The following is a 26,620-nucleotide window of genomic DNA, read 5'->3' as shown; positions in this document are numbered from 1 at the left end:
ACTTTTCCCCAGGGCTGAATTGGTGGCCACAAGAGGACATAGGTTTAAGGTGCTGGAGAGTAGATATGGAGGAGATGTCGGGGGTAAGTTTTTTACTCAGAGAGTGGTGAGTGCGGGAGTGGGCTGCCGGAAACGGTGGTGGAGGCTGATATGATCGGGTCTTTCAAGAGACTGTTAGATAGGTATATTGAGCTGAGTAAAATAGAGGGCTATGGGTAAGCCTAGTAATTTCTAGGTAGGGACATGTTCAGCACGGCTTTGTGGGTCGAAGGGCCTGAATTGTGCTGTAATTGTTCTATGTTCTAACCTGAACTCCCAGATCCCTTTGTTCCTCCGCACTCCTCAGTGCCCTACCATTTACTGTGTATGTCCTACCTTGATTTGTCCTTCCAAAATGCAACACCTCACACTTGTCTGCATTAAATTCCATCTGCCATTTTCTGGTCCATTTTTCCAGTTGGTCCAGATCCCTCTGCAAGCTTTGAAAGTCTTCCTCGCTGTCCACAACGCCTCCAATCTTAGTGTCATCAGCAAACTTGCTGATCCAATTTACCACATGATCATCTGGATCATTGATATAGATAACAAACAACAATGCACCCAGCAGATCCCTGAGGCACACCACTGTTTACAGGCCTCCAGTCTGAGAAACTATCATCCACTACCACTGTCTGTCTTCTACCACACAGCCAATTTCGAATCCAGTTTACAACTCCATGGATACCTAATGCCTGCACCTTCTGAACTAACCTCCCATGTGGGACCTTGTCAAAGGCCTTACTAAAGTCCATGTAGACAACATCCACAGCCTTTCCTTCATCTACTTTCTTGGTAACTTCCTCGAAAAACTCTACAAGGTTCATTAAGCACGATCTACCACACACAAAGCCATGCTAGCTATCCTTAATCAGCCCTTGGCTGCCCAAATACTTGTGTATCCGATCTCTCAGAACACCTTCCAATAATTTACCTACTACTGATGTCAGGCTCATTGGCCTGTAATTACTTGGTTTACTTTTAGACCCTTTTTTAAACAATGGAACAACATGAGCTACCCTCCAGTCCTCCGACACTGCACCTGTTGCTAAGGACATTTTAAATATATCTGCCAGGGCCCCTGCAATTTCTACACTAATCTCTCTCAATGTCCGAGGAAATATCATGTCAGGCCCAGGGGATTTATCGACCTTTATTCGCTGTATGGCAGCAAGCACCTCCTCCTCTTTAATCTCTTTATGTTCCATGACACTACTGCTTGTTTCCCTTCCTTCCATATCCCCTATGCCAGTTTCCTGAGTAAATACTGATGCAAAAATCTCCCCCATCTCCTGAGGCTCCACACATAGAAGACCACTGATCTTCTAGGGGACCAATTTTGTCCCTTTCACTCTTAGTATACTTGCAGAAACCCTTCGGGTTTGCCTTCACATTATCTGCCAAAGCAACCTCGTGTCTTCTTTTTGCATTCCTGATTTCCTTCTTTAGTCTTTTCTTACATTTTCTGTACTCTTACGGTACCTCATTTGTTCCTAATTGCCTATACCTGCTATACACCTCTGTCTTTTTCTTAACCAGATCACCACTATCCCTTGAAAACTAAGGTTCCCTATGCCTGTTAACTTTGCCTTTAATTCTGGCAGGAACATGAAAACTCTGCACTCTCAAAAGTTCGCCTTTGTAGGCCTTCCACTTACTGAACACATCCTTGACTATCTATCCCCTCATGATCTTATACACCTCTATAAGATCACCTCTGTCTCTTACGCTCCAAGGAATAAAGTCCTAGCCTGTCCAACCGCTCTCTATAACTCAGACCTCGTCCTGACAACGTAAATCTTTTCTGCACTCTTTCCACTTGACTAACATCTTTCTTATAACAGTGTGACCAAAACTGAACATAATACTGTTGAGTGCAGCCTCACCAATGTCCTGTAGAACCAAACCATGAACTCCCTTTTATACTCAATGCCCTGACTTATGAACGCCAGCGTGCCAAAAGCCTTCTTCACCACCCTGTCTACCTGTGACTTCACTTTCAGGGAACCATGTACTTGTACACCAAGGTTCCTTTGTTCTACAACACTCCCTGGGGCCTACCATTCACTGTGAATGTCCTACCTGGATTTGTCTTTCCAAAACGCAACATTTTGCACTCATCTGGATTAAACTCCATTTGCCACTCCTCGGCCCACTTACTCAGCTGATGAAGATCCCCCTGTCATTATTGATAACCTTCTTCATTATCCACTATGCCACCTATTTTAGTATCATCTGCAAACTTACTAACCATGCCTTGTACATTCTTATCCAAATCATTGATATAGATGACAAACAACAATGGCCCAGTACTGATCCCTGAGGTACACCACTAGTCATGGGCCTCCAGTCCAAGAAACAACCTTCCGCCATCACCCTGTGCTTCCTGTGTTTCCAATAAGCCAGCTCCCCCTGGATTCCTTGCGATCTAACCTTCCAGAGCAGCCTACCATATGGAACCTTGTCATAGACCTTACTGAAATTCATATAAACCATGTCTACTGCCCTGCCCTCATTGACTTTCTTGGTCACATCATCAAAAACTCAATCCGTCTTTCCAGATACACGTATATCTTATCCCTTAGAATCCTGTCCATTAACTTACCTACCAGATATGTTAGATGTTAGTGTATAGTTCCCAGGTTTTTCTTTGCCGCCCTTCTTAAAGGGGCATTGACAGGGTGAATGTCACAGTCTTTTTCCCAGTGTAGGGGAGTTTGAAGCTGGAGGACATAGGTTTAAGGTGAGAGAGGAAAGGTTTAAAGGGGATGTGAGGTTTAACTTCTTCACACAGAGAGTGGTGGGTATATGGAATGAGCTGCCAGAGGAAGTCGTAGAGGTGGGTATAATTACAACATTTAAAATGCACAGGTACATGGACAGGAAAGGTTTAGAGGAATATGGGCCAAAAGCAGCCAAATGGGACTAGTTCAGGTGTGCAACTTGGTTGGCATGGACGAGTTAGGCTGAAGGGCCTGTTTCCATGCTGTGTAACTCCAAGTCTTTGATTTCTACATTTGAATCTCATTAGTGACATCACTAAGTGAGAAATAACATATGTGCTGCAGATCTGATTTTCTTGTGCACAATTTTGATGTTTTTATATAAATCTATTCCATTCATTGACAACTTTCCTTTCATTTTCAGCATGTTATTGATCTACAACTGGCCAAACTGACTTGGACCTTTTACAAACAATCTTTGCTCAAGCAGATCCTGACAGAAGGTACAAATAGGTTGGGGAGGAACTGAAATGGCTTTAAACTTTCCTCAGAAACTGGGAAGTAGTCATGGGGAATAAGGGAATGGCAGAGGGGTTGAGCATATTTTGTATCAGTCTTTACATTAGAAAATACTATGAACATCCCTTTAATGCTTAAAAATATCTGTGAGGAATTAAATACCTTCACCATCACTGGCGAATTAGTACTTGGCAAACTAATAGGGCTAGAGGCTGGTAAGTCCCCAGGATCTTAAGATCTGCATCTTAGGATCCTGAAAGAAGTGGTTACAGAGATAGTGAATGCACTGTAATCTACGTAGTGGAATACATTCATCGTGGAAAAAAGACTCTGACCGTCTATTCTATCTATGCCTCCCATAAATTTTATCTACTTAAGATAGATATCTTTATTAGTCACACGTACATCGAAACACACAGTGAAATGCACCTTTTGCGTAGAGTGTTCTGGGGGCAGCCCGCAAGGGTCGCCACGCTTCCGGCGCCGACATAGCATGCCCACAACTTCCTAACCCATATGTCTTTGGAATGTGGGAGGAGGCCGGAGCACCTGGAGGAAACCCACGCAGACACGGGGAGAACGTACAAACTCCTTACAGACAGCGGCTGGAATTGAACCCGGGTCGCTGGTGCTGTAATAGTGTCATGCTAACCGCTACACTACCGTGCAGGTGAAGAAGTTCTATCATGTTTTTGTTGTTTTTCCCTAAAAAAAAACACTAACCACAAGATTGTTAATCATTCCTTTTTTATTGTGCAAACCTCATCTGGGATGTCATGTTCTCTAGTCAGTTCCTCAATGTATTGATCTAAATATCCATCATGTAGAGTCCAGAAATTCTCCCTCTGTGGTATTATTGCTACTATGTTTGACCAATGTATGGATTAAAGTCCCCCAATATTACAATTGTAACCTTCTTATATCTGTCTCTAGTTCCCTATTTAATTCCATCCCCTATGTTACCACCACTGTCTAGGGTTGATACTCAACCCCCACTCATGTTTTCTGCCTTTTGGTATTTCTTAGCACTGCCCAGAGAGATTTCACCTTCTGATTTTCCAAGCCAATGTCCGTCCTTACCATTGCATTGATTTCCTCCTTTACTAAGAACACCATCCTACCTCCTTTCCCTTTTTACTTGTCCTTCCTACGTATTGAATAGCCCCGGATGTTCTCCCCATCTTTCTTCCAATCTGCAGCCACAATTCCTTAATAGCAACAATATCATACCATTTATATTTGCACTGTTAGTTCATCATTAATGCCTTTAGACCTGCGTTTTTAACATTATTTGCCCTCTTATTTGTTTTTATAGCACTATGGCCCTGTTTGCCTCTTGCCCATGTTTTCTCTGCCTTCCAATTTTCCTTCTTCCTTTTCTGTCTTTCATTTCTCTCCTCATTTCCCACTTCCTGTCTCCCTGCTCAAGTTTCCCTCCCCCTTCTATTCGAGTTTAACCCTTCCAGACAGCATTAGCAAACATGCCAACATGTAACTCCCTCCCCAGAACCAGTCACAATATCCCAAGAATCTGAATCCCTCTCCCCTACCTCATCTCTCCAGTCATGTATTCATCTGATTTTATCTTCGTATTTGTAGTTCACAAGATCACAAGACAAGGGAGCAGAAGCAGGCCATTCGGCCCATCGAGTCTGCTCCAAGGAAAGGGAAATAGAAATGAGAAATGGGGAATGGGGGAAGAAGAAGAAGAAAAAAAAAACTATTCTAATCCCAATTTCCGGCCTTATCCCCATATCCCTTGATATCCTGACTATTTAGATATCTATCTATCTCCTCCTTGAACGCCCCCACTGATCTGGCCTCCACTGCTGTACGTGGCAAGGAGTTCCACAAATTCACCACCCTCTGGCTAAAGAAATTTTTCCTCATCTCTGTTTTGAAACTGTACCCTCTAATTCTAAGATTGTGCCCTCTGGTCCTGGACTCACCCTCCAAGGGAAACAGCCTAGCCACATTTACTCTGTCCTTTCCTATCAATATTTTAAATGTCGCTCTGAGGTCCCCTCTCATTCTTTTGTACTCCAGTGAGTACAGTCCAAGAGCCAACAAACGCTCCTCATACGTAAGCCCTTTCATTCCTGGAATCATCCTCGTAAATCTCCTCTGAACCCTCTCCAACGTCAACACATCCTTCCTAAGATGTGGGGCCCAAAACTGCGCACAATATTTCAAATGAGGCCTCACTAGTGCCCCGTAGAGCCTCATCAACACTTCCTTACTTTTATACACTATACCTCTCGAAATGAATGCCAACATAGCATTCGCTTTCTTTACCACCGATCTGACCTGGTGGTTAACCTTTAAGGTATCCTGCACGAGTACCCCCAAGTCCCTTTGTACTTCCGTGCTTTGGATTTTCTCTCCTCCTAGATAATAATCTGCCCGCTTATTTCTGCTTCCAAAGTGTACAACTGCACATTTCTCTACATTGAATCTCATTTGCCACTTCCTTGCCCATTCTCCTAAACTGTCTAGGTCCCTCTGCAACCTTCCTATCTCTTCAATACTCCCTACTCCTCCCCCTATCTTGGTGTCATCCGCAAACGTAGCCACGAAACCATTTATTCCATCATCCAAATTGTTAATGTACAAGGTAAAAAGGAGCGGTCCCAACACCAACACCTGCGGCACACCACTAGTAACCGGTAACCAACCAGAACGAGATCCTTTTATTTCCACTCTTTGCTTCCTGTCAGCCAGCCAATGCTCCACCCATTCTGTTATCCTACCCGTAATTCCATGACCTCTCATCTTATTAATCAGTCTCTTGTGAGGCACCTTATCAAAGGCCTTTTGAAAGTCTAAATATACAACATCTACCGCCTCTCCCTTATCCACCTTACCTGTGATTTCTTCAAAAAACTCCAATAGGTTGGTCAGGCAGGATCTTCCCTTCACAAAACCATGTTGGCTAGGACCTATCTTGCCTTGCGCCTCTAGGTATTCCGTAACCCCATCTTTGAGGATAGATTCCAATAACTTTCCCACCACTGACGTCAGACTAATAGGTCTGTAATTTCCTTTATGCTGCCTCCCACCTTTCTTATACAACGGAACTACATTTGCGACCCTCCAGTCCTCCGGAACCACGCCGGAATCTATTGATTTCTGGAAAATTATCACCAATGCCTCCGCTATCTCTAAAGCCACCTCCTTCAGAACCCAGGGATGCACCTCATCCGGTCCGGGAGACTTATCAGTCTTTAGCCCATTTAGTTTTCCTAGCACCTTCTCCCTAGTAATCTTAACTGAACTCAATTCCATTTCGTGAGACTCCTGACTAACCGGCACATTGCTGATGTCCTCCACGGTGAAGACCGATGCAAAATATTCATTCAATTCCTCTGCCATCTCTCTATCGTCCATTATAATAGCTCCTGCACCGTTATCAATTGGTCCTATATCAACCCGTGTCTCTCTTTTACACCTTATGTATTTAAAAAAACTCTTAGTATCCTTTCGAATGTTATCCGCCAACTTCCTTTCATAACCTTCTTAGTTTCTCTCTGCAGGTTTTTAAAAGCTTCCCAGTCTTCTGTTTTCCCACTAATTTTTGCTTCTTTGTACGCCGCCCCTTTTGCTTTTATTTTAGCCTTCACCTCTCTCGTTATACACATTTGTGCCTTTTTTCCATTCAAAACCTTTTATCTTGGAATATATCTATCCTGCAATTTCCTTATTTCCTGTAGAAATTCCTTCCATTTCTCCTCTGCCGTCCCTCCAGCCAGCTTACTCTTCCTATCAATTAGGGCCAACTCCTCTCTCATACCATTGTAATTTCCTTTGTTCCACTGAAATATCAATACACCAGTTATCAGTTTCTCCTTCTGAAACTTGAAACTGAACTCAATCATATTGTGATCACTGGTTCCCAGTGGTTCCTTTACCTTTAGTTCCCTAATCACCTCCGGTTCATTACACAGCACCCAATCCAAAACAGCCAATCCCCTGGTGGGCTCTTCAACAAGCTGCTCTAGAAAAACGTCCCTTAGACATTCCACAAACTCCCTCTCCTGAGTACTACCGCCATTCTGGATTTCCCAGTCCACCTTCATGTTAAAATCCCCCATAATTATCTTCACATTGTCACTCTGACATGCTTTTTCTATCTCAAACTGCAACTTATCGTCCACTTGCTGACTGCTATTAGGGGGCCTATATATGACTGCTACTATTGTCCTTTTACCCTTGCTATTTCTTAGCTCCACCCACAAGGATTCCACCTCCTCTGACCCAATATCCTTCCTTTCTATTGATTTTATATCACTACTAACCATCATGGCCACACCTCCCCCTCTGCCTACCCGCCTATCCTTCCTATACACTGAGTACCCCTGGACATTCAGTTCCCAATCACATCTATCATAAAGCCATGACTTGGTGATTGCCACCATGTCATATTTATTAACCTGTAGTTGTGCCACTAGGTCATCTACTTTATTCCTAATGCTACGTGCATTTAAATATAGTACGTTTAGTCCGGTATCTGCTATTAGTTTTGTTGTACTTCTATTGTTCAGCAGATTATCCTGGCTTTCCACCTGTCTATCCTTCTTACCATCTTCACTACATACTACCTTAGACATGTTCCTATATACCTCATCCTCTATCCTAACATTCTGTATCCTTGCCATCCTCATTGGACTTGTTTCTATAAACTTCCTCCTTTACCTTAGCATCTTGTAACCTAACATCCTGGTTTCCATCCCCCTGCCAGATCAGTTTAAACCCTCCCCTACAACTAAATTAAACATTCCCGCCAAGATATTGGAACCTTTGGAGTTTAGGTGCAACCCATCCTTAGCGAATAGGTCATGCCTCCCCCAAAAAAGGTCCCAATTATCCAAAAATCTGAAGCCCTGCCCCCTGCACCAGTCACTCAGCCACGCATTCATCTGCCAGAGCTTTCTATTCTTCCTATTATTGACACATGGCACAGGTAGGAATCCTGAGATTACTACCCTTGAGGTCCTACTTCTCAACCTTCTCCCCAATGCCTTGTATTCCTCCTTCAGGACCTCTTCTCTTTTTCTACCTATGTCATTGGTACCTACATGTACCAAGACTTCTGGCTGCTCACCCTCTCCCCTCAGAATATTCTGGACCCGGTCCGTGATATCCCGTACCCTGGGACCAGGGAGGCAACACACCATCCGAGACTCATTGTCGCTATCGCAGAATCTGCTATCCGTACCCCTTACTATAGAATCCCCAATAACCACTGCATTTCGCTTCCTCTGCTGGACCACAGTACCAGGCACAGTGCCAAGGTCCCGGTTGCTGAGGTCTTCCTCTATCAGGTCATCCTCTCCAACCGAATCTAAAATGAGATAACGGTTTTCGAGGGGGACCGCCACAGAGGTGCTGTCTACAAACTCTTTATAACTCCTGTCTATTTCCTGCTCACACTCCCTAACCAACCGAAGGTCATCGAGCTGCTGCTCCAGACTCTCAATCTGTTCCTTGAGGAGCCGCATGTCGGTGCACTTTGCGCAGATGTAGTTATCGGGGAGTCTGGTAGTCTCCCAGGGTCCCCACATCTGACACTCCAAACATAAGACCAACCCTAGATGCATCTTGCTGAATACCACTGAGTTCAACAAATAAACTAGTAACTTACCCCCTCTCTATTAGTCTTGCCTCTTTCCCGCTCTCGCCGAAGCCCGTTGAGCCAAAGCCTAACCCACTCTGCTCCCTCTCACTCAGTTGCACTAGCATAGGCACCAAAAGTCCCAAAATTACTACCTTCCAAGGTCCTACTTTCTAATTTACTTCTCAGCTCCCTATATTCAACTTGTAGGACTGCATTCCTCTCTGTTACCTGTGTTGTTGGTATTGATGTGTACCACAATAACTACAGCAACTCTTGACCCTAGCACCAAGGAGACAACATACCATTCTAGAGTTTTGCTTACTGCAAACAGCCTTGATCCTCTAATATATCTAGTAGATCTTGTTGTGTATTCTGTGAAGACAGACAAAGTAATTATTCAATTCCTCTGTTATTTTGTTATTCTCCATTATAAGTTCTCTTGTCGCCGTCTGTAAAAGGCCCACGTTTGCCATTGCAAGTCATTTCCTTTTTACATTACTATAAAAGATCTTGCAGTCTGTTTTTTATATTAGTGACCAGTCTACACATCAATTTTTGAGCCCCTTCTGCTGAATTCTAAAATGCTCCCAATCATTAGGTCTACTACCATTTCTGGAACAAACTGCTGGAGGAATTCAATGGGCCAGTCAGCATTTGTGGGGGCGGTGGCGGAGGTGGGGGGGGGGGCGCGCAGGGAAGGAACTGTTGACATTTTGGTTTGAGACCTTGTATCAGTCCCGATGCAGTATCTCGACCCAAGATGTTGACAATTCCTTTCCACCTACAGATGCTGCTCGACTCACTGAGTTCCTCCAGCAGTATGTTTTTTGCTCTGGATTCTAGTATCTGCAGTCTCTTGTGTCTCCAATATTTATGGAAACTTTATAAGCCTTTTCCTTTCATATTGCCTTTAATTTCTCTGGTCAGCTAATGATGAAGCCAAGTTATGAGGAGGATACAGCATAGAGAGATATCATAGGTTGAATGAGTAGACAAAAAGCTGGCAAACTGAGTTTGAAGTTGTTCATTTTAGAGGGAAGAATTATAAAGGTAATTTAAATGCAGAAAGTTGCAGTGCAAAGGGATTTGGGGGTCCTCATATAATCACAGATTTATACAGCACAGAAACAGGCCCTTTCAGCCCACCTCATCCATGCCGATTGTGATGCCTATCTATGCTAATCCCATTTGCCTGCATCATGCCTCTTTGTCTTTTCTATCAAGTACCTGTCCAAATGCATTTTAAACATTGTCATTGTATCTGCTTCCCCTTCCTCCTCTGGCAGCTCTTAAATGAAACACAGAAAGCTTCATACAGGTGCAGGCAGTAATTGAGATGGCTAAAGGAATGCTGGCCTTTATTTCAAGATGGTTGGAATATAAATGTAGAGAGGTCTTACTATAATTGCACAAGGCACTAGTGAAGCCACATCATGAGTGCTGTTGTACAGCTTTGGTCCTCTTATTTAAGGAAAAGTATATTATCATTAAAGGTAGTTCAAAGAAGGTACACTAGGATGAACCCAGATGTAGAGGGATTTTCTTATGAGGGAATGTTGAACAAATTTGGTCTGTGTTCATTGGAGTAAAGACAAACGAGAGGTGATCTTATTGAAACGTGATTGTTAGGGGGCTTGACAGGATAGATGATGGGAGTTTACCTCGTGTGAGTCTAGGACCAGAGGGCATAGTTTCAGAATAAGGGAGCTTCCATTTAAGACTGAGATGAGGAAGAATTTTTTTCTGCCAAAGGGTTCTGAGACTTTGGAATTCCTTGCCCCAGAAATATGTGGAGACTGAATGCTTGAATATTCAAAGCTAAGATGGATCACTGTTTAATTAATAAGGGAATCAAAGATAATGAGGAGAGGGCAGGAAAGTGAAATTAAGGAAAGTTGGATTAGCCATGGTCTTACTGAATTGCAGAACAAGCTCAAGGGGCTGAATGGCCTGCTCCTGTGGTCTTATCGATAATAAAGTTGTGGATCTTCACACCGAGAACACTGATTATTGTGTGGAGTGCACTCCAAAATGCTGAATGAGACTCTGAATAGATCTGACAAATCAAAACTGGGTGTCTGTGAGGTGCTGTGGGCTGTCAGTACAAGAGGAAATATATAGAGTCATATAGCATGAAACGGGCCCTTTGGTCCAACCAGTCCATGCCAACTAAATTGCCCATCTAAGCTAGTCTCATTTGCCCACATTTGGCCGATATCCCTCTGAACCTTTCCTATCTGTATACCTGTCTAAATGTCTTTTAACAATGACATATGTGAGGTCATGGCCCAGCATATCCCGCACTCTACCAGTACTACCGAGCCTGGTTCAGTGAGTTGTGCAGAAGGGCATGCTGGGAACAACACCAGACACATCTAATGATGATGATTTGCCAGCCTGGTGAAACTGTAAAACAGGACTTCTTGATGCACATAAAAGGCAGGCAATTTCACAAGTAACATCAAATTGAAGCTGTGTAGTCCTGCCACTTTGTTGTGAATTCTGGTGGACAATTAAGTACCCAAAAAGATGAGGAGCAGGCTCCCAAAAAATTCCCCTTCTGCAAAACGTAGCATGTCAGAGACGAGACTGAACTGTTTGCAACCATGTCCAAGTGATCACTCTCAGCTTCCTCAGAGATCCCCTCAATCACAAGAAGGTCTCCAGACATTTCGATCAACTCCATGTGATATCAAAAAACAGCTGAGAGCTACAAGACTAGACAACATCTCATGTCTCGAACTGAAGACCTGCATTCCAGAACTGGCTGCATCTCTAGCCTACTTGTTTCATTACTGTTGCAACATTGCCATCTACCTGAGATTGTGGAAAATTGCTCAGGTATGTCACAAAAAGCAGAAATCCAGTCAGACCAATTACCGCCCATTCAGTCCACTCTCAGTCCTCAGTACAGCACCGCAACAGGCCCTTCGACCTACCATGTCTGCAGCAGCCGTGACATATGCAGGACGTACACAGTGAATGGCAAGGCCCTGGAGAGTGCTGTTGAACACAGAGATCTTGTACATAGTCCCCTGAAAATGGGAACATGGGTAGACATGATGGTGAGATAGGCATATGGCATACTTACCTTCAACGGCTGAGACGTTGAGCATAAGAGTTGGGATGTTATGTTATAATTGTACAAAATTTAGGTTAGGTTGCACGTGAATTATTATGTGCAGTTCTGGTCACCACAGTGTAAGAAGGATGTGGTTAAGCTAGAGAGGATGAAGAAAAGATTCACAGGAATGGGCTGGAGGGCTAACCAGAAAGATTGGATAGGCTGGGACTGTTTTCCCTGGAGCAAAGGATGCTGAGGGGTATATAGAGGTATATAAAATTATGAGAGGCATAGATAGAGTAGATAGCCAGAATCTGTTTCCCATGGTTAGGGTGTCTAAAACGGAAGGGCATAGGTTTAAGGTGAGAGAGAGGAGGCTTAAAGGAGGTCTGACGGGTAAATGTTTCACACAAAGAGTAGTTAGTGTCTGGAATGAGCTGTTAGAGGAGGTGGTGGAGAGAGAAATAGTAACATTTAAGAAGCATCTTGACAGGTACCTTGAGTAAGCAGGGCATACATGATTATGGAATTATAGGGGTTAAAAAAGGCATATGGCATGTTTGGTCAGGGATTGAGTATAAGAGTTAGGAAGTCATGTTGCAGCTACGCTAGAACCATAGAACACTACAGCACAGAAAACAAGCCCTTATAGTCTGTGCCAAAACTTTATTCCGCTAGTCCCATTGACCTGCACCCAGTCAATAACCCTCCAGACCTCCCCCATCCATTTATCTATCCAATTTATTATTAAAAATTAAGAGTGAGCCCGCATTTACCACGTCACATGGCAGCTCGTTCCACACTCCCACTACTCTCTGAGTGAAGAAGTTCCCCCTAATGTTCCCCCTTTATCTTCCCCCTTTCACCCTAAAGCCATGTCCTTTCGTACTTATCTCTCCTAATCTAGGTGGAAAGAGCCTACTCGCATTAACTCTGTCTATACCCCTCATAATTTTGTAAACCTCTATCAAATCTCCCCTCATTCTTCTGCGCTCTAAGGAATAAAGTCCTAACCTGTTCAGTCTTTCCCTGTAACTCAACGCCTGAAGGGCAGGCAACATTCTAGTAAATCTTCTCTGCACTATCCTTCCTATAGTTAGGTGACCAGAACTGCACACTATACTCCAAATTTGCCCTCACCAATGTCTTATACAACCTAACCGTAACATCCCAACTCCCATACTCAATACTTTGATTTATGAATGCAAGGATGCCAAAAGCCTTCTTTACAACCCTGTCTACCTGTGACACCACTTTCAGGGAATTATGTATCTGAACTCCCAGATCCCTTTGTTCCTCCACACTCCTCAGTGCCCTACCATTTATTGTGTATGTTCTACCTTGATTTATCCTTCCAAAATGCAACACCTCACACTTGTCTGCATTAAATTCCATCTGCCATTTTCTGGCCCATTTTTCCAGTTGGTCCAGATCCCTCTGCAAGCTTTGAAAGTCTTCCTCACTGTCCACAACACCTCCAATCTTAGTGTCATCTGCAAACTTGCTGATCCAATTTGAAGTATTGTGTGCAATTCTGGTCACTCCTTTACAGGAAGGAAGTGGAGGCTTTGGAGAGGGTGCAGAAGAGGTTTACCAGGATCTAGCTTGATTAGAGGATATGAGCTATAAGGAAAGGTTGAACAAATAGTTTGGTTTCCGTAAGTGCTGGAGGCTGAGGGAAGGCCAGAAAGAAGTTTTTATAGAAATTTACATAGCCCTTTATTTCTTTATCATTCATGTTGACACATGAATGACAGAGAAATGAAGGGCTATGTGGGAGGGAAGGGTTAGATAGATCTTAGGGCAGGATAAAATGTTGGCGCGACATTGTGGGCCGAAGGGCCTGTACTGTGCTGTAATGTTCTATGTTCTGTAAAATTATGAGAGGCATCAATAGGGTAGGTGTGTTCAGGAAGGGTTCTTGACACAATAGGTAGATAGGCCTACAAGAGGAGAGGCTGTGCTTGATTTGGTATTGGGAAATGAACCTGGTCAGGTGTCAGATCTCTCAGTGGGTGAACATTTTGGTGATAGTGATCATAATTCTATCTCCTTTACGTTAGCACTGGAGAGAGATAGGAACAGACAAACCAGGAAGGCATTTACTTGGAGTAAAGGGAATTATGAGGCTTTCAAGCAGGAAATTGGAAGATTAAATTGGGAACAAATGTTCTCTGGGAAAAGTACGGAAGAAATGTGGCAAATATTCAGGGAATATTTGTGTGGAGTTCCACATAGGCATGTTCCAATGAGACAAGGGAGTCACGAGAAGATACAGGAACCGTGGTGTACAAAGGCTATAATAAATCTAGTCAAAAGGAAAAGAAAAGCATACAAAGGTACAGAGAGCTAGGTAATGTTAGAGATCTGGAGAGTATAAGGCTAATAGGAAGGAGATTAGGAGAGCCAGAAGGGGATACGAGAAGGCCTTGGCGGGCAGGATTAAGGAAAACCCCAAGGTATTCTACAAGTGTGTGAAGAGTAAGAGGATAAGATGCGAAAGAATAGGGCCTATCAAGTACAGCAGTGGGAGAGTGTGTACGGATCCGGAAGAAATGGCGGTGGTACTTAATGAATACTTTACATCAGTATTCACTATGGAAAAAGATCTGAGGTATTGTAGTGGGGACTTGCAGCGGACTGAAAAGCTTGAGCATGTAGATATTAGGAAAGAGGAGGTGCTGAAACTTTTGGAAAACATCAAATTGGATAAGTCGCCGGGGCCGGATGAGATGTACCGCAGGCTGCTGTGGGAGTTGAGGGAGGAGATTGCAGGGCCTCTGACGATGATCTTTGCATCGTCGACGGAGACAGGAGAGGTTCCAGAAGATTGGAGGGTTGCGGATGTTGTTCCCTTATTCAAGAAAGGGAGTAGGGATAGCCCAGGGAATTATAGACTGGTGAGTCTTACCTCAGCGGTTGGTAAGCTGATAGAGAAGATCCTGAGAGGCAGGATTTATGGAGAGGTATAATATGATTAGGAATAGTCAGCATGGTTTTGTCAAGGGCAGATCCTGCCTTATGAGCCTGATTGAATTTTTTGAGGATGTGACTAAACACGTCGATGAAGGGAGAGTAGTAGATGTAGTGTATATGGATTTCAGCAAGGCATTTGATAAGATACCCCATGCGAGGCTTATGGAGAAAGTAAGGAGGCATGGGATCCAAGAGGACATTGCAGTGTGGATCCAGAACTGGCTGGCCCCCAGAAGGCAAAGAGTGGTTGTAGAAGGGTCGTATTCTGCATGGAGGTCGGTGACCAGTGGTGTACCTCAGGGATCTGTACTGGGACCCTTACTCTTTGTGATTTTTATAAATGACCTGGATGAGGAAGTGGAGGGGTGGGTTAGTAAGTTTGCAGATGACACAAAGGTTGCGGATGTTGTGGATAGTTTGGAGGGCTGTCAGAGGTTACAGAAGGACATAGATAGGATGCAAAGTTGGGCTGAGAAGTGGCAGATGCAGTTCAACCCAGATAAGTGTGAAGTGGTTCATTTTGGTAGGTCAAATATGATGGCAGAATATAGTATTAATGGTAGAACTCTTGGCAGTGTGGAGGATCAGAGGAATCTTGGGGTCCGAGTCCATAGGACGCTCAAAGCGGCTGCGCAGGTTGTCTCTGTGTTTAAGAAGGCATATGGTGTATTGTCCTTCATCACTAGGGGAATTGAATTTAGGAGCCGAGAGGTATTGTTGCAGCTATATAGGTCCCTGGTCAGACCCCACTTGGAGTACTGTGCTCAGTTCTGGTCGCCCCACCACAGGAAGCATGTGAAAGCCATAGAGAAGGTGCAGGGGAGATTTGCAAGGATGCTTCCTGGAATGCGGAGCATGCCTTATGAAAGCAGGTTGAGGGAACTCAGCCTTTTCTCCTTGGAGCAACGGAGGATGAGGGGGTACCTGATAGAGGTGTTTAAGATGATGAGAGCTATTGATGGGGTAGATGGTCAGAGGCTTTTCCCCAGGGCTGAAATGGTGGCCACAAGAGGACATAGGTTTAAGGTGCTGGGGAGTAAGTATAGAGGAGATGTCAGGGGTAAGTTTTTTAACTCAGAGAGTGGTGAGTGCATGAAATGGGCTGCTGGCAATGGTGGTGGAGGCAGATACGATAGGGTCTTTTAAGAGATTGTTGGATAGGTACATGGAGATGAGAAAAAAGAGGGCTATGGGTAAGCCTAGTAATTTCTAGGGTAGGGACATGTTCGGCACAGCTTTGTGGGCCGAAGGGCCTGAATTGTGCTGTAGTTTTTCTATGTTCTATTTCTATGTTCTAGAAAGTCAGAATTTTTTTCCAAGGTAGAAATGTCAAATGCTAGAGGACCTGCATTTAAGGTGAGAGGAGGAAATTTTAAAGGAGATGTGTGGGTCAAGTTTTTTTTAAACACAGAGAGTGGTGGGTGTGCCTGGAATGTGCTGCCAGGCACAGTGGTGGAAGCAGATACAAAAGCGATATTTAAGATGCTGTTAGATAGACACATGAATATGCAGGGTGGAGGCATATGGATCATTACAGGCAGAAGAGATTTAGTTTAATTCGACATTGTGTTGGGCGCAGACATGGTGAGGTGAAGGGCCTGTTCCTGTGCTGTAATGTTCTATGTTCTAATGCAGGCAAGTGAGATTAGTATAGGTTGGCATTAACATTGTGGTCTAAAGGGCTTATTTCTATGCTGTACAAGTCTAGACTCAATTGTCAATATCCTGAGGATCATCATTGATCCAAAACTCAACGAGCAACCACATGGATACTGGCTATAAAGCCAGGTAAAAGGCTGTATCCTGCAATGAGTGAATCATCTCCTGACAGTCCAAGGCCTATCCACTACCTACAAGACAGATGTCAGGTTCATCCTGAAATACTAACCACTTGCTTGGATTAGTGCAGCATCAACAATGTCAATGATACATTGACATTAAAGATGATAGTACAGGTAGATAAGGTGGTGAAGATGCCATACAGGGTGATAGTCTTTATTAGCCAAGGCATAAAATGTAAAAGAATGGAGGTCACGATACAACTTTATAAAACTTAGGTTAGGCCACAGTTGGAATATTGTGTGCAATCACACTCCAGGAAGAGCATGATTGCACTGGAAAGAGTGCAGAGATTCACCAGGATGTTGCCTGGGATAGAACATTTCATTTATGAGGAGAGACTGAATATACTGGGTTTGTTTTCCTTGAAATGTAGGAAGCTGAGGGGGGGACCTGATTAAAGTGCATAAAATTGTGATAAGGATGGAAAGTGAGAAAGTTTTCTCCACTATGAAGATGTCTAAAGCCAGAGGGCATGGGTTTAAGGTGAGGAGTAAGACGATTGGAGGGGATCTGAGGAAGACTGTTTTCACCCAGACTGAACACACAGTGAAATGCATTTTTTGCGTAGTGTTCTGGGGGGCAGCCCGCAAGTGTTGCCACGCTTCCGGCGCCAACATAGCATGCCCACAACTTCCTAACCTGTACGTCTTTGGAATGTGGGAGGAAAACGGAGAACCTGGAGGAAACCCACGCAGACACAGGGAGAATGTACAAACTCATTACAGACAGCAGCGGGAATTGAACCCGGGTCGCTGCTGCTGTAAAGCGTTACGCCAACCGCTACACTACCGTGCCTGTACTACCATGTACTACATCAATGCACTCTGTACTAACCCAATGTAACTGCATTGTGTAATGAATTGACTTGTACGATCGGTATGCAAGACAAGTTTTGCATTGTACCTCGGTACAAGTGACAATAATAAACAATACCAATACCAAGGTGGTGGAGAACAGCAGGTATATGGGAATGCCTTATGAAAGCAGGTTGAGGGAACTCGGCCTTTTCTCCTTGGAGAGACGGAGGATGGCGGGGACCTGATAGAGGTGTATAAGATGATGAGAGGTATTGATAGGGTAGATAGTCAGAGGCTTTTCCCCAGGGCTGAATTGGTGGCCACAAGAGGACATAGGTTTAAGGTGCTGGGGAGTAGATATAGAGGAGATGTCAGGGGTAAGTTTTTTACTCAGAGAGTGGTGAGTGCCTGGAATGGGCTGCCGGAAACGGTGGTGGAGGCTGATACGATAGGGTCTTTCAAGAGACTGTTAGATAGGTATATGGAGCTCAGTAAAATAGAGGGCTATGGGTAAGCCTAGTAATTTCTAGGTAGGGACATGTTCGGCACAGCTTTGTGGGCCGAAGGGCCTGAATTGTGCTGTAATTGTTCCATGTTCTAACATCACCACCTGCTGGTTCCCCTTCAAATTGCACATCATTCTGATTTAGAAACGTATCGATGGTCCTTCATTGTCACTGGGTCTAAATCCTGGAACTCCCTCCCCAATAGCACTGTGATAACACCTTCACCATGCAGCTCACCACCCACCTTTAGGGATGGGCAATAAATGTTAGCCTAGACAAAGCTATCCAGTCCTGACAGTGAATATTTAAAAAAAAACCTGTGTGTGCATCTCTCCATATCTCATCCCTAATGACGCTGAGATATTAGAGTGGCAATCTATTGATTCCCTGCTCATTGATCTGTAGTCCCTAATAATTATAAATGCCCAAAGCACCTCACTGATGGTTGACTGTGGGAGCTGAATTGGAATGGATTCACTGGAACACCAGAAAATGATCAGGGTTAGGCTGCCTTACTCTAACTAATAGTCTGGTTTTATTGCAGGTGAACGATATGTCATGACATTTCTCAACGTACTGAATTTTGGGGAACAAGGTATGATTGTTATTTTCCGGGCATGTTCTATTTGTTCAGTTTAATTTTACACGTTTTGTTTTAAAGGTAACTGGTACCTGGGGCATTGCTGATGACAATATACTTCTGTTTTAACAAGGAAATTGTCAGCACTGGCCTGGCAATGTGTTAACGCAGCAATACAAGCACCGACTCCTCAGCATCTGATCTGAGCCACCACCCTGTGTAGGTAGTTTGGGGAGGGACCCTTGGCTTTGTTTGAAAGGGGGTGGAGGCAGAGGCAGAAGGGGTTGCAGAGAGACCAGGCACCTCATACTGTGAGGCAGAGGCCTGGGTCACATAGTGAGGTATGGGGGGTGTCCCAGCGTCTGGAGGGGGGAGGGAAGGTTTGTTGGTCATAGGGTCATCCAGCATGGAAACAGGCCATTTGGCCCAATTTGCCTCTGCTGATCTATGCTGCCTGTCTATGCCATTTGCCTGCCTTAGTCATATATACTTCTACTCCATTCCTATCCAAGTGCCTTTTAAATATTGAAGTTGTATCTGCCTCTACCACTTCATCTGCCCATCATCCTCTGTGAAAAATCTACCCCTCAGATTTATTTTAAATGTCTCCCCACTCACCATAGACCTGTGCCCTCTAGTTTTACACTCCCCCATCGTGGAAAATACACTCTGACCATCCACCCTATCTATGTCCTTCATAATTTCATAAACCTCTATAAGATCACCCTTCAACCTCCTACATTCCATGAGAATAAACCCAGCCTGTCCAATCTCTCCTTATAACTACAGCCCTCCATTGCAGACAACTTCCTGGTGAATCTCTTCTGCACTCTCTCCATTGCTACCACATCCTTCCTGTTGTGTGGTGACCAGAACTGTACACAATATTCCAAGTGCGGTCTAACCAATGTTTTGTACAGCTGCAGCATGACATCCCAACACTTGTACACAATGCCTTGGTCTAAGGTGGCAAGCATGCTGAATGCCTTCTTCTCTACTCTAACCACCTATGTCTCTGGTTTCAGAGAGCTATGAATTTGCACTCCCAGTCTCTCTGTACACTCCTAAGGTCCCTGCCATTCACTGTACGTGTCCTTTTAGTATTTGATGTCCCAAATTGCATTTCCTCACTCTTGTTTGGCTTAAATTCCATCTGCTACCATTCCACCCTTCTTTCCAACTGATATATATGCCTCTGTATCCTTTCACAATTCTCTTTGCTGACTACTACTACACCAATTTTACTAATCAGTCCACATACGCTCTCATCAAAGTTATATATATTAGTATATTATGTATGTGTATATGACAAACAACAATGGCCCCAGCACCGATTCCTATGGTACATCACTGGTTACAGACTTCTAGTCAGTAAAACACCCCTCTATTTTGGATCCAGTTTGCCAACACACCATGGAGCCACATGCCCTAACATTTTGGACCAGCCTATTGTGTGGGACTTTGTCAAAAAGCCTTTCTAAAATCCATGTATACCCTGTCCACTGCCCTGTCTTCATCAATTTAAGTTATCTCCTCCAGAACCTCAATTAGGTTTGCAAGACAGAATTTTCCCCGTACAATATCACGTTAACTCCTCCTAATCAGTCCCTACCTTCCCAAGTGAACATATATCCTGTCCCTTAGAATTTTTTCTGATAATTTCTGTATTATTGATGTAAGACTCACCAGCCTGTAGTTTCCTGGCTTATCCCCACTGACCTTTTTGAACAAGGGAACAACATTAGCTCCTCCCTTGCTTCCACAGCATCCCCTCAGCCCTGGGATTTATCCACCTGAATGTGTGCCAGTATCTCTGATACTTCTTCCTTCCTGACATTGACATGTCCCAGAATACCAGCATACTCATCTCCTAACTCCCCATCCTCCACATCCTTCTCCCTGCTGAATACCAATGAGAAGTATAGGACTCACTCCTATCCCTTGACCCCACACAGAAGGAACCTACTCTTTCTCTAGCTACCCTCTTCCTACTTATAAGAGGTTTTGGAATTCTCTTTAATCTTGCTTACCAAGGCCATTCTCCAGGGACACAGCCTCTCCAGTCTCTCCTCATGCTCCATCCCAGGCAACATCTTGGTAAATCTCCTCTGCACCCTCTCCAGAACTATCACATCTTTCTTACAGTGTGGTGACCAGAACTGCACACAGTACTCCAGCTTGAGGTCTGACTAATGTTGTATAAAGTTGGAGCATTTCCTCCCTGTTGTTGTATTCAATGCCCTGACTAACGAAGTCCAGCATCCCATATGCCTTTTTAACCATGTTATCTACGTGCGCTGCCACCTTCAAGGTCCCTCTGTTCCTCAGTACTACCAAGGACCTTACCATTCATGGTGTATGTCCTAGCCTCATTAATACTCCCAAAATGCGTTACCTCCAATTATCTAGATTAAACTCCATCTGCCATTTCTCAGCCCATTTCACCAACACATCAATCTCACCCTGTAGGGTTAGTGTCATCTGCAAACTTAGTGATCATGCCACCTACATCCATATCCAAATCATTCACCGATCCCCATGGAACAGCACTAGTCGCAGTCATCCAAACAAAAGCAATCCTCTGCCATCACCCTCCTGTTGCTTAGCCCAAGGCAAGGGAAGGATTGTTGCTGTGGGAAGAGCAGGTCTCTGTGGGAGTGGGACAGGAAAGTTACTGTGACTAGGAGGAGAGGAAGGGAGTCACTGTAGTTAGAAGATGAGGAATAGAGTGTCATTATAGGTCCATGGTCCATTTGTGGGGATGGGGTAGTGGTGAAAGGGGCTGGCCACAGTGGGTCCAGTGAGGGAATACGGACTCATTATGATGGAGGGAACATGATCCCAGAAAGCTTATGAATAAAATAAGGATCCTACAGGTAATTGATGCATGCCCTGGTGGAATTTGTTGATTGGCCAGACTATAATTTTTGGGCTGGTGTGTTGTGGCTGCTGCCTCCTTACTGACAGTGCACAGTTGAGATGGGTCTAGCTTCAAGTAGTAGTAGTGATGGAGAGAGATCAAGAAATTGGACCCTAATCAGCAGCCAAAAATCACAGTCTAGCCAATCAGGGTAAGTATCAATTTCTTGCAGGATCCTCACATTATTCCCAAGCTTTCTGAGATCATTTGCCACTTTCCCCATGCCTTTCCCACTCCCCACCCCCACACCTCTACAGTGGATGCACTGTGACCCTCCTACCACTAGACTCACAGTGAACTTCATCTGCAACCACCTCAACCATCAACACCCTAACATCCTTTTCCCTCACTCCTATCCCCTTCCTCATCAAGTTGCTCCTTCCTACAGATCGCTCTCATGGTTTAGTCCGGTCTCGGGACAAACGTCTGGCGGATGGTGACTGATCAAGTGTTTTTTTTTGCAGGTGTCTATGACATTGTGAATAATCTGGGCTCGCTGGTGGCTCGGTTCCTCTTCCTTCCTATTGAGGAAAGTTTCTACATTTTCTTTGCTAATGTTCTTGAGCGAGGGAAGAAACCAGGGCACCAGAGACAGGTAATGTGGATTTGGCTGTACCAGATACTGTCCTGCTTCATACTGTGGTTTTCCAGGGCTCAGTACTGTCCTCACTTGACAAAATGCTGCTGCTATTAGAGGAAGGGAGACAGTTAAGAAATTAGGGACAAAAACAGAGGGGGGGACTTCCAGAAATGACAGGTTGGGATGCAATTAATTGCTGTTTGGAAAAGTATAGGCTAATAAATAAGTCAGCATGGATTAGAACATAGAACAGCACAGCACAGGAACAGGCCCTCCAGCCCGCGATGTTGTGCCAAACTAATTAAAATAGCAATTAAACGCCTAACTAAACTAATCCCTTCTGCCTACATAATGTCCATATCACTCCATTCTCTGCATATTCATATCACTATCTAAGAGCCTCTTAAACACCTCTATGGTATCTGCTTCCATCACCACCCCTGGCAGCACATTCCAGGCACCCATCGCTGTGTAAAACAAAAACTTGTCCTGCACATCTCCTTTGAACTTACTCCTTCTCACCTTAAATGCATGCCCTCAAGTGTTAGACATTTCAACCCTGGGGAAAAAGATAACGGTTCTCTACTCTATCTATGTGTCTCATAATCTTATAAATTTCTATCAGGTCTCTTCACAGCCTCTGCTGCTCCAGAGAAAACAACCCAAGTTTGTCGAACTTGTCCTCATGGCACATGCCCTCCAAACCAGGCAGCATCCTGGTGAACCTCTTCTCCACCCTAGCCAAAGCCTCCACATCCTTCCTATAATGGGGTGACCAGAATAGAATGCAGTACTGCAGATGTGGCCTAACTAGAGTTTTATAAAGCTGCAACATAACTCCTTGACTTTAAATCAGTGCCTCAACTAATAAAGGCAAACATGCCATATGCCTTCTTTACCACCCTATCAACCTGTGCAGTCACTTTCAGGAAGCTGTAGACTTGGACCCCAAAATCCCTCTGTACATCAACACCGTTATGGGTCTTGCCATTAACAGTGTACTGATTTTTAAATTTATTCATTTTATGGAATGCAGAAGTACTTGCAAAGCCAACACTTATGGCCATCTGTAAAAGATTAGCATTACCCATGGTAAACAAGTCGCCAGCTCCCATTGTGATGCATCCTTGGTCACCAAGGGATATGAAATTGTGGAGATGGTGATCACGATCTCATGTAGCTCACCTTAGATATGGAGCTGATGCCAGGGGAGTGGAGAATTACAAATGCTCCTGATCTTCAGGGGAACAAAAAACAAGTGGGGTGAACCCAGGGTACCGTGAATAATTGTTATGTTACTGGACCAGCATCAGAGTTCTAGATTACCAATCCAGCGACGTGTGCAAATCCCAACATGCCAGCGGGAGTATTTAAATTGAATTAACTAAATAATTTGTGTTTCCTCAATTTATTGTCCATCCCTAATTTGTTGAAAACAAAACGTTTCATTGAGCTTAAGTTTTTTAGTGAAGTGACAGGAGATGGAAAACAGTAGTGCAGTTGATGTTGTGTATGTGGACTTTTAAAAGCAGATATTCCACTTTGAATGCCGTTGAGGGGAATGACCTACAGGGATCAAGTGGCAGTAGCCAGGTCTCTGGCACTGGGACTGGTCCTGCTGCTCAGAAGGGAAGGGAGGAGAAAAGGAGGGCAATAGTGATAGGGGACTCGATAGTCAGGGGAACAGACAGGAGGTTCTGTGGACGTGAGCAAGAATCCCGGATGGTATGTTGCCTCCCAGGTGCCAGGGTCTAGGATGTCTCTGATCAGGTGCACAGCATTCTTGTGCGGAAGGGAAAGCAGCCAGAAGTCGTGGTACATGTTGGTACCAACGACATAGGTAGAAAGAGGGATGAGGTCCTGAAAAGTGAGTTTAGGGAGCTAGACAGAAGACTGAAGAACAGGAACTCAAGGGTAGCAATCTCAGGATTGCTGCCAGTGCCACATGATGATGAAGGTAAGAATAGGAGGAGATGGCTGAGGAGTTGGTGGAGGGGACAAGGTTTTAGATTTTTGGATCATTGGGATCTCTTCTGGGGAAGGTGGGACCTGGACAGATTGGATGGGTTACACCTGAACTCGAGGGGGACCAATATCCTTGCAAGCGGGTTTGCTAGTGTGGTTCAGGAGAGTTTCAACTAGTTTGCAAGGGGAATGGGAACCGGAGGGATAGGTCATTGGAAGAAGTGCATGGAGTAAAGCCAGGTCTAACATATAGAGAGGCTTTGAGGAAGGAGAAGCAGAGTATAGGGTACAAAAGTAGTAAGGTGGATGGGCTAATGTACATTTACTTAAATGGAAGAAGCATCAGGAATAAGGGTGATGAACTGAAGAGCTTGGATAAATACATGGAACTATGATATTGTGGCTCTGGCAGAGACTTGGCTGTCACCAGGGCAGGAGTGGATATTGAATATTCCCAGATTTCGGTGTTTTAAAAGGGATAGGGAGGGGGGGGGAGAAGAGGAGGAGGGGTGGCATTACTAGTCAGGGATACTATTACAGCTGTAGAAAGGGTAGATAATGTAGCAGGATCCTCCCTAGAGTCAGTATGGGTGGAAGTTAGGAACAAGAAAGGAGCAGTTACTCTACTGGGAGTATTCTATAGGCCCCGTGGTAGCAGCAAGGATACTGAGGAGCAGATTGGGAGACAGATTTTGGAAAGGTGCAAAAATAACAGGGTTGTTATAATGGGAGACTTCAACTTCCCAAATATTGATTGGCACCTGCTTAGTACCAAAGGTTTAGACATGGCAGAGTTTGTTAAGTGTGTTCAGGATGGATTCCTGTCATAATATGTTGACAGGCCAACTAGAGGGAATGCCATATTAGATCTAGTATTAGGTAATTAACTGGGTAAGGTGACAGATCTTTCAGTGGGTGAGCATTTGGCAGACAGTGACCACTGCTTCCTAACCTTTAGCATTGTCATGGACAAGGATAAGAGCAAAGAGGACAGGAAAATAATTAAGTGGGGAAGTGTAAATTATGAGGCTATAAGGCTAGAACTTGTGAGTGTGAATTAGGATGACTTTTTTGAAGGGAAATGTACTATAGAGATGTGGTCGTTGTTCAGGGATCTCTTGCAGGATGTTCGGGATAAATTTGTCCCGGTGAGGCACATTGATGAGGGTAGTACAGTAGATGTGGTCTACATGGATTTTAGTAAGGCATTTGACAAGGTTCCACATGGTAGGCTTCTTCAGAATGTCAGAGGGCATGGGATCCAGGGAAGCCTGGCCATGTGGATTCAGAATTGGCTTGCCTGTAGAAAGCAAAGGGTTGTGGTGGAGGGAGTGCATTCAGTTTGGAGGGCTGTGACTTGCAGTGTCCCACAAGGATCGGTTCTGGGACTTCTGCTTTTCGTGATTTTTATTAATGACTTGGATGAGGGGGTAGAAGGGTGGGTTGGCAAGTTTGCAGACAACACTAAGGTTGGTGGTGTTGTGGATTGTGTAGAGGATTGAAAGATTGCAGAGGGACATTGATAGGATGCAGAGCTGGGCTGAGAAGTGGCAGATGGAGTTCAATCCAGAGAAGTGTGAAGTGGTACACTTTGGAAGGACAAACTCCAAGGCAGAGTACAAAGTTAATGGCAGGATTCTTGGTAGTATGGAGGAGCAGAGGGATCTGGGGGTCCATACCCACAGATCCCTGAAAGTTGCTTCATAGGTGGATAGCGTAGTTAAGAAAGCTTATGGGGTGTTAGCTTTCATAAGTCGAGGGATCGAGTTTAAGAGCTGTGAGGTAATGATGCAGCCCTATAAAACTCTGGTTAGACCACACTTAGAATACTGTATCCGGTTCTGGTCACCTCATTATAGGAAGGATGTGGAAGCATTGTAAAGGGTGCAGAGGAGATTTACCAGGATTCTGCCTGGTTTAGAGAGTATGCATTATGACGAGAGACTAAGGGAGCTAGGGCTTTACTCTTTGGAGAGAAGGAGGATGAGGGGAGACATGATAGTGGTATACATAATATTAAGAGGAATAGATAGAGTGGACAGCCAGCGCCTCTTTCCCAGGGCACCAATGCTCAATATAAGAGGGCATGGCTTTAAAATAATGGGTGGGAAGTTCAAGGGAGATATCAGAGGGAGGTTTTTGTTTACGCAGACAGTGGTTGGGGCATGGAATGCGCTGCCTGGCGCAGTGGTGGAAGCAGGTACATTGGTCAAGTTCAAGAGATTACTAGATAGGCATATGGAGGAATTTAAAATGGAGGGATATGTGGGAGGAAGGGATTAGATAGTCTTAGGCAATGTTTAAAGGTCGGCACAACATTGTGGGCCGAAGGGCCTTTATTGTGCTGTATTGTTCTATGTTCTGTGTTCACCAATTGTCACAAAATGGGCATCTCCGAGTCGTACGGCACAAAAACGGGCCCTTTGGCCCAGCTTGTCTATGCTGACAATGGTTCCTATCTACAGTAATCTTCTTCACCCGCATTAGGTCCGTATCCT

At 44.4% G+C, this 26,620-nt stretch overlaps 1 protein-coding gene across 5 annotated transcripts in view; it reads left to right on the top strand.

Annotated features, from left to right (window-relative positions):
- Positions 1-26,620, top strand: part of rft1 (RFT1 homolog) — a 93,917-nt gene that overhangs the window by 53,624 nt on the left and 13,673 nt on the right. For all 5 annotated transcript variants that reach the window (XM_052018440.1, XM_052018436.1, XM_052018439.1 and 2 more), the window contains 3 exons: positions 3,184-3,262; positions 18,622-18,672; positions 22,042-22,172. In XM_052018440.1, coding sequence (XP_051874400.1) covers positions 3,184-3,262; positions 18,622-18,672; positions 22,042-22,172 — 261 coding nt within the window. The remainder of the gene's footprint in view (positions 1-3,183; positions 3,263-18,621; positions 18,673-22,041; positions 22,173-26,620) is intronic.

The sequence above is a fragment of the Pristis pectinata genome, chromosome 6 (genome assembly GCF_009764475.1).
Source record: "Pristis pectinata isolate sPriPec2 chromosome 6, sPriPec2.1.pri, whole genome shotgun sequence".
Classification (NCBI taxonomy): domain Eukaryota; kingdom Metazoa; phylum Chordata; class Chondrichthyes; order Rhinopristiformes; family Pristidae; genus Pristis; species Pristis pectinata.
This window is presented reverse-complemented; position numbering and strand designations above follow the sequence as displayed.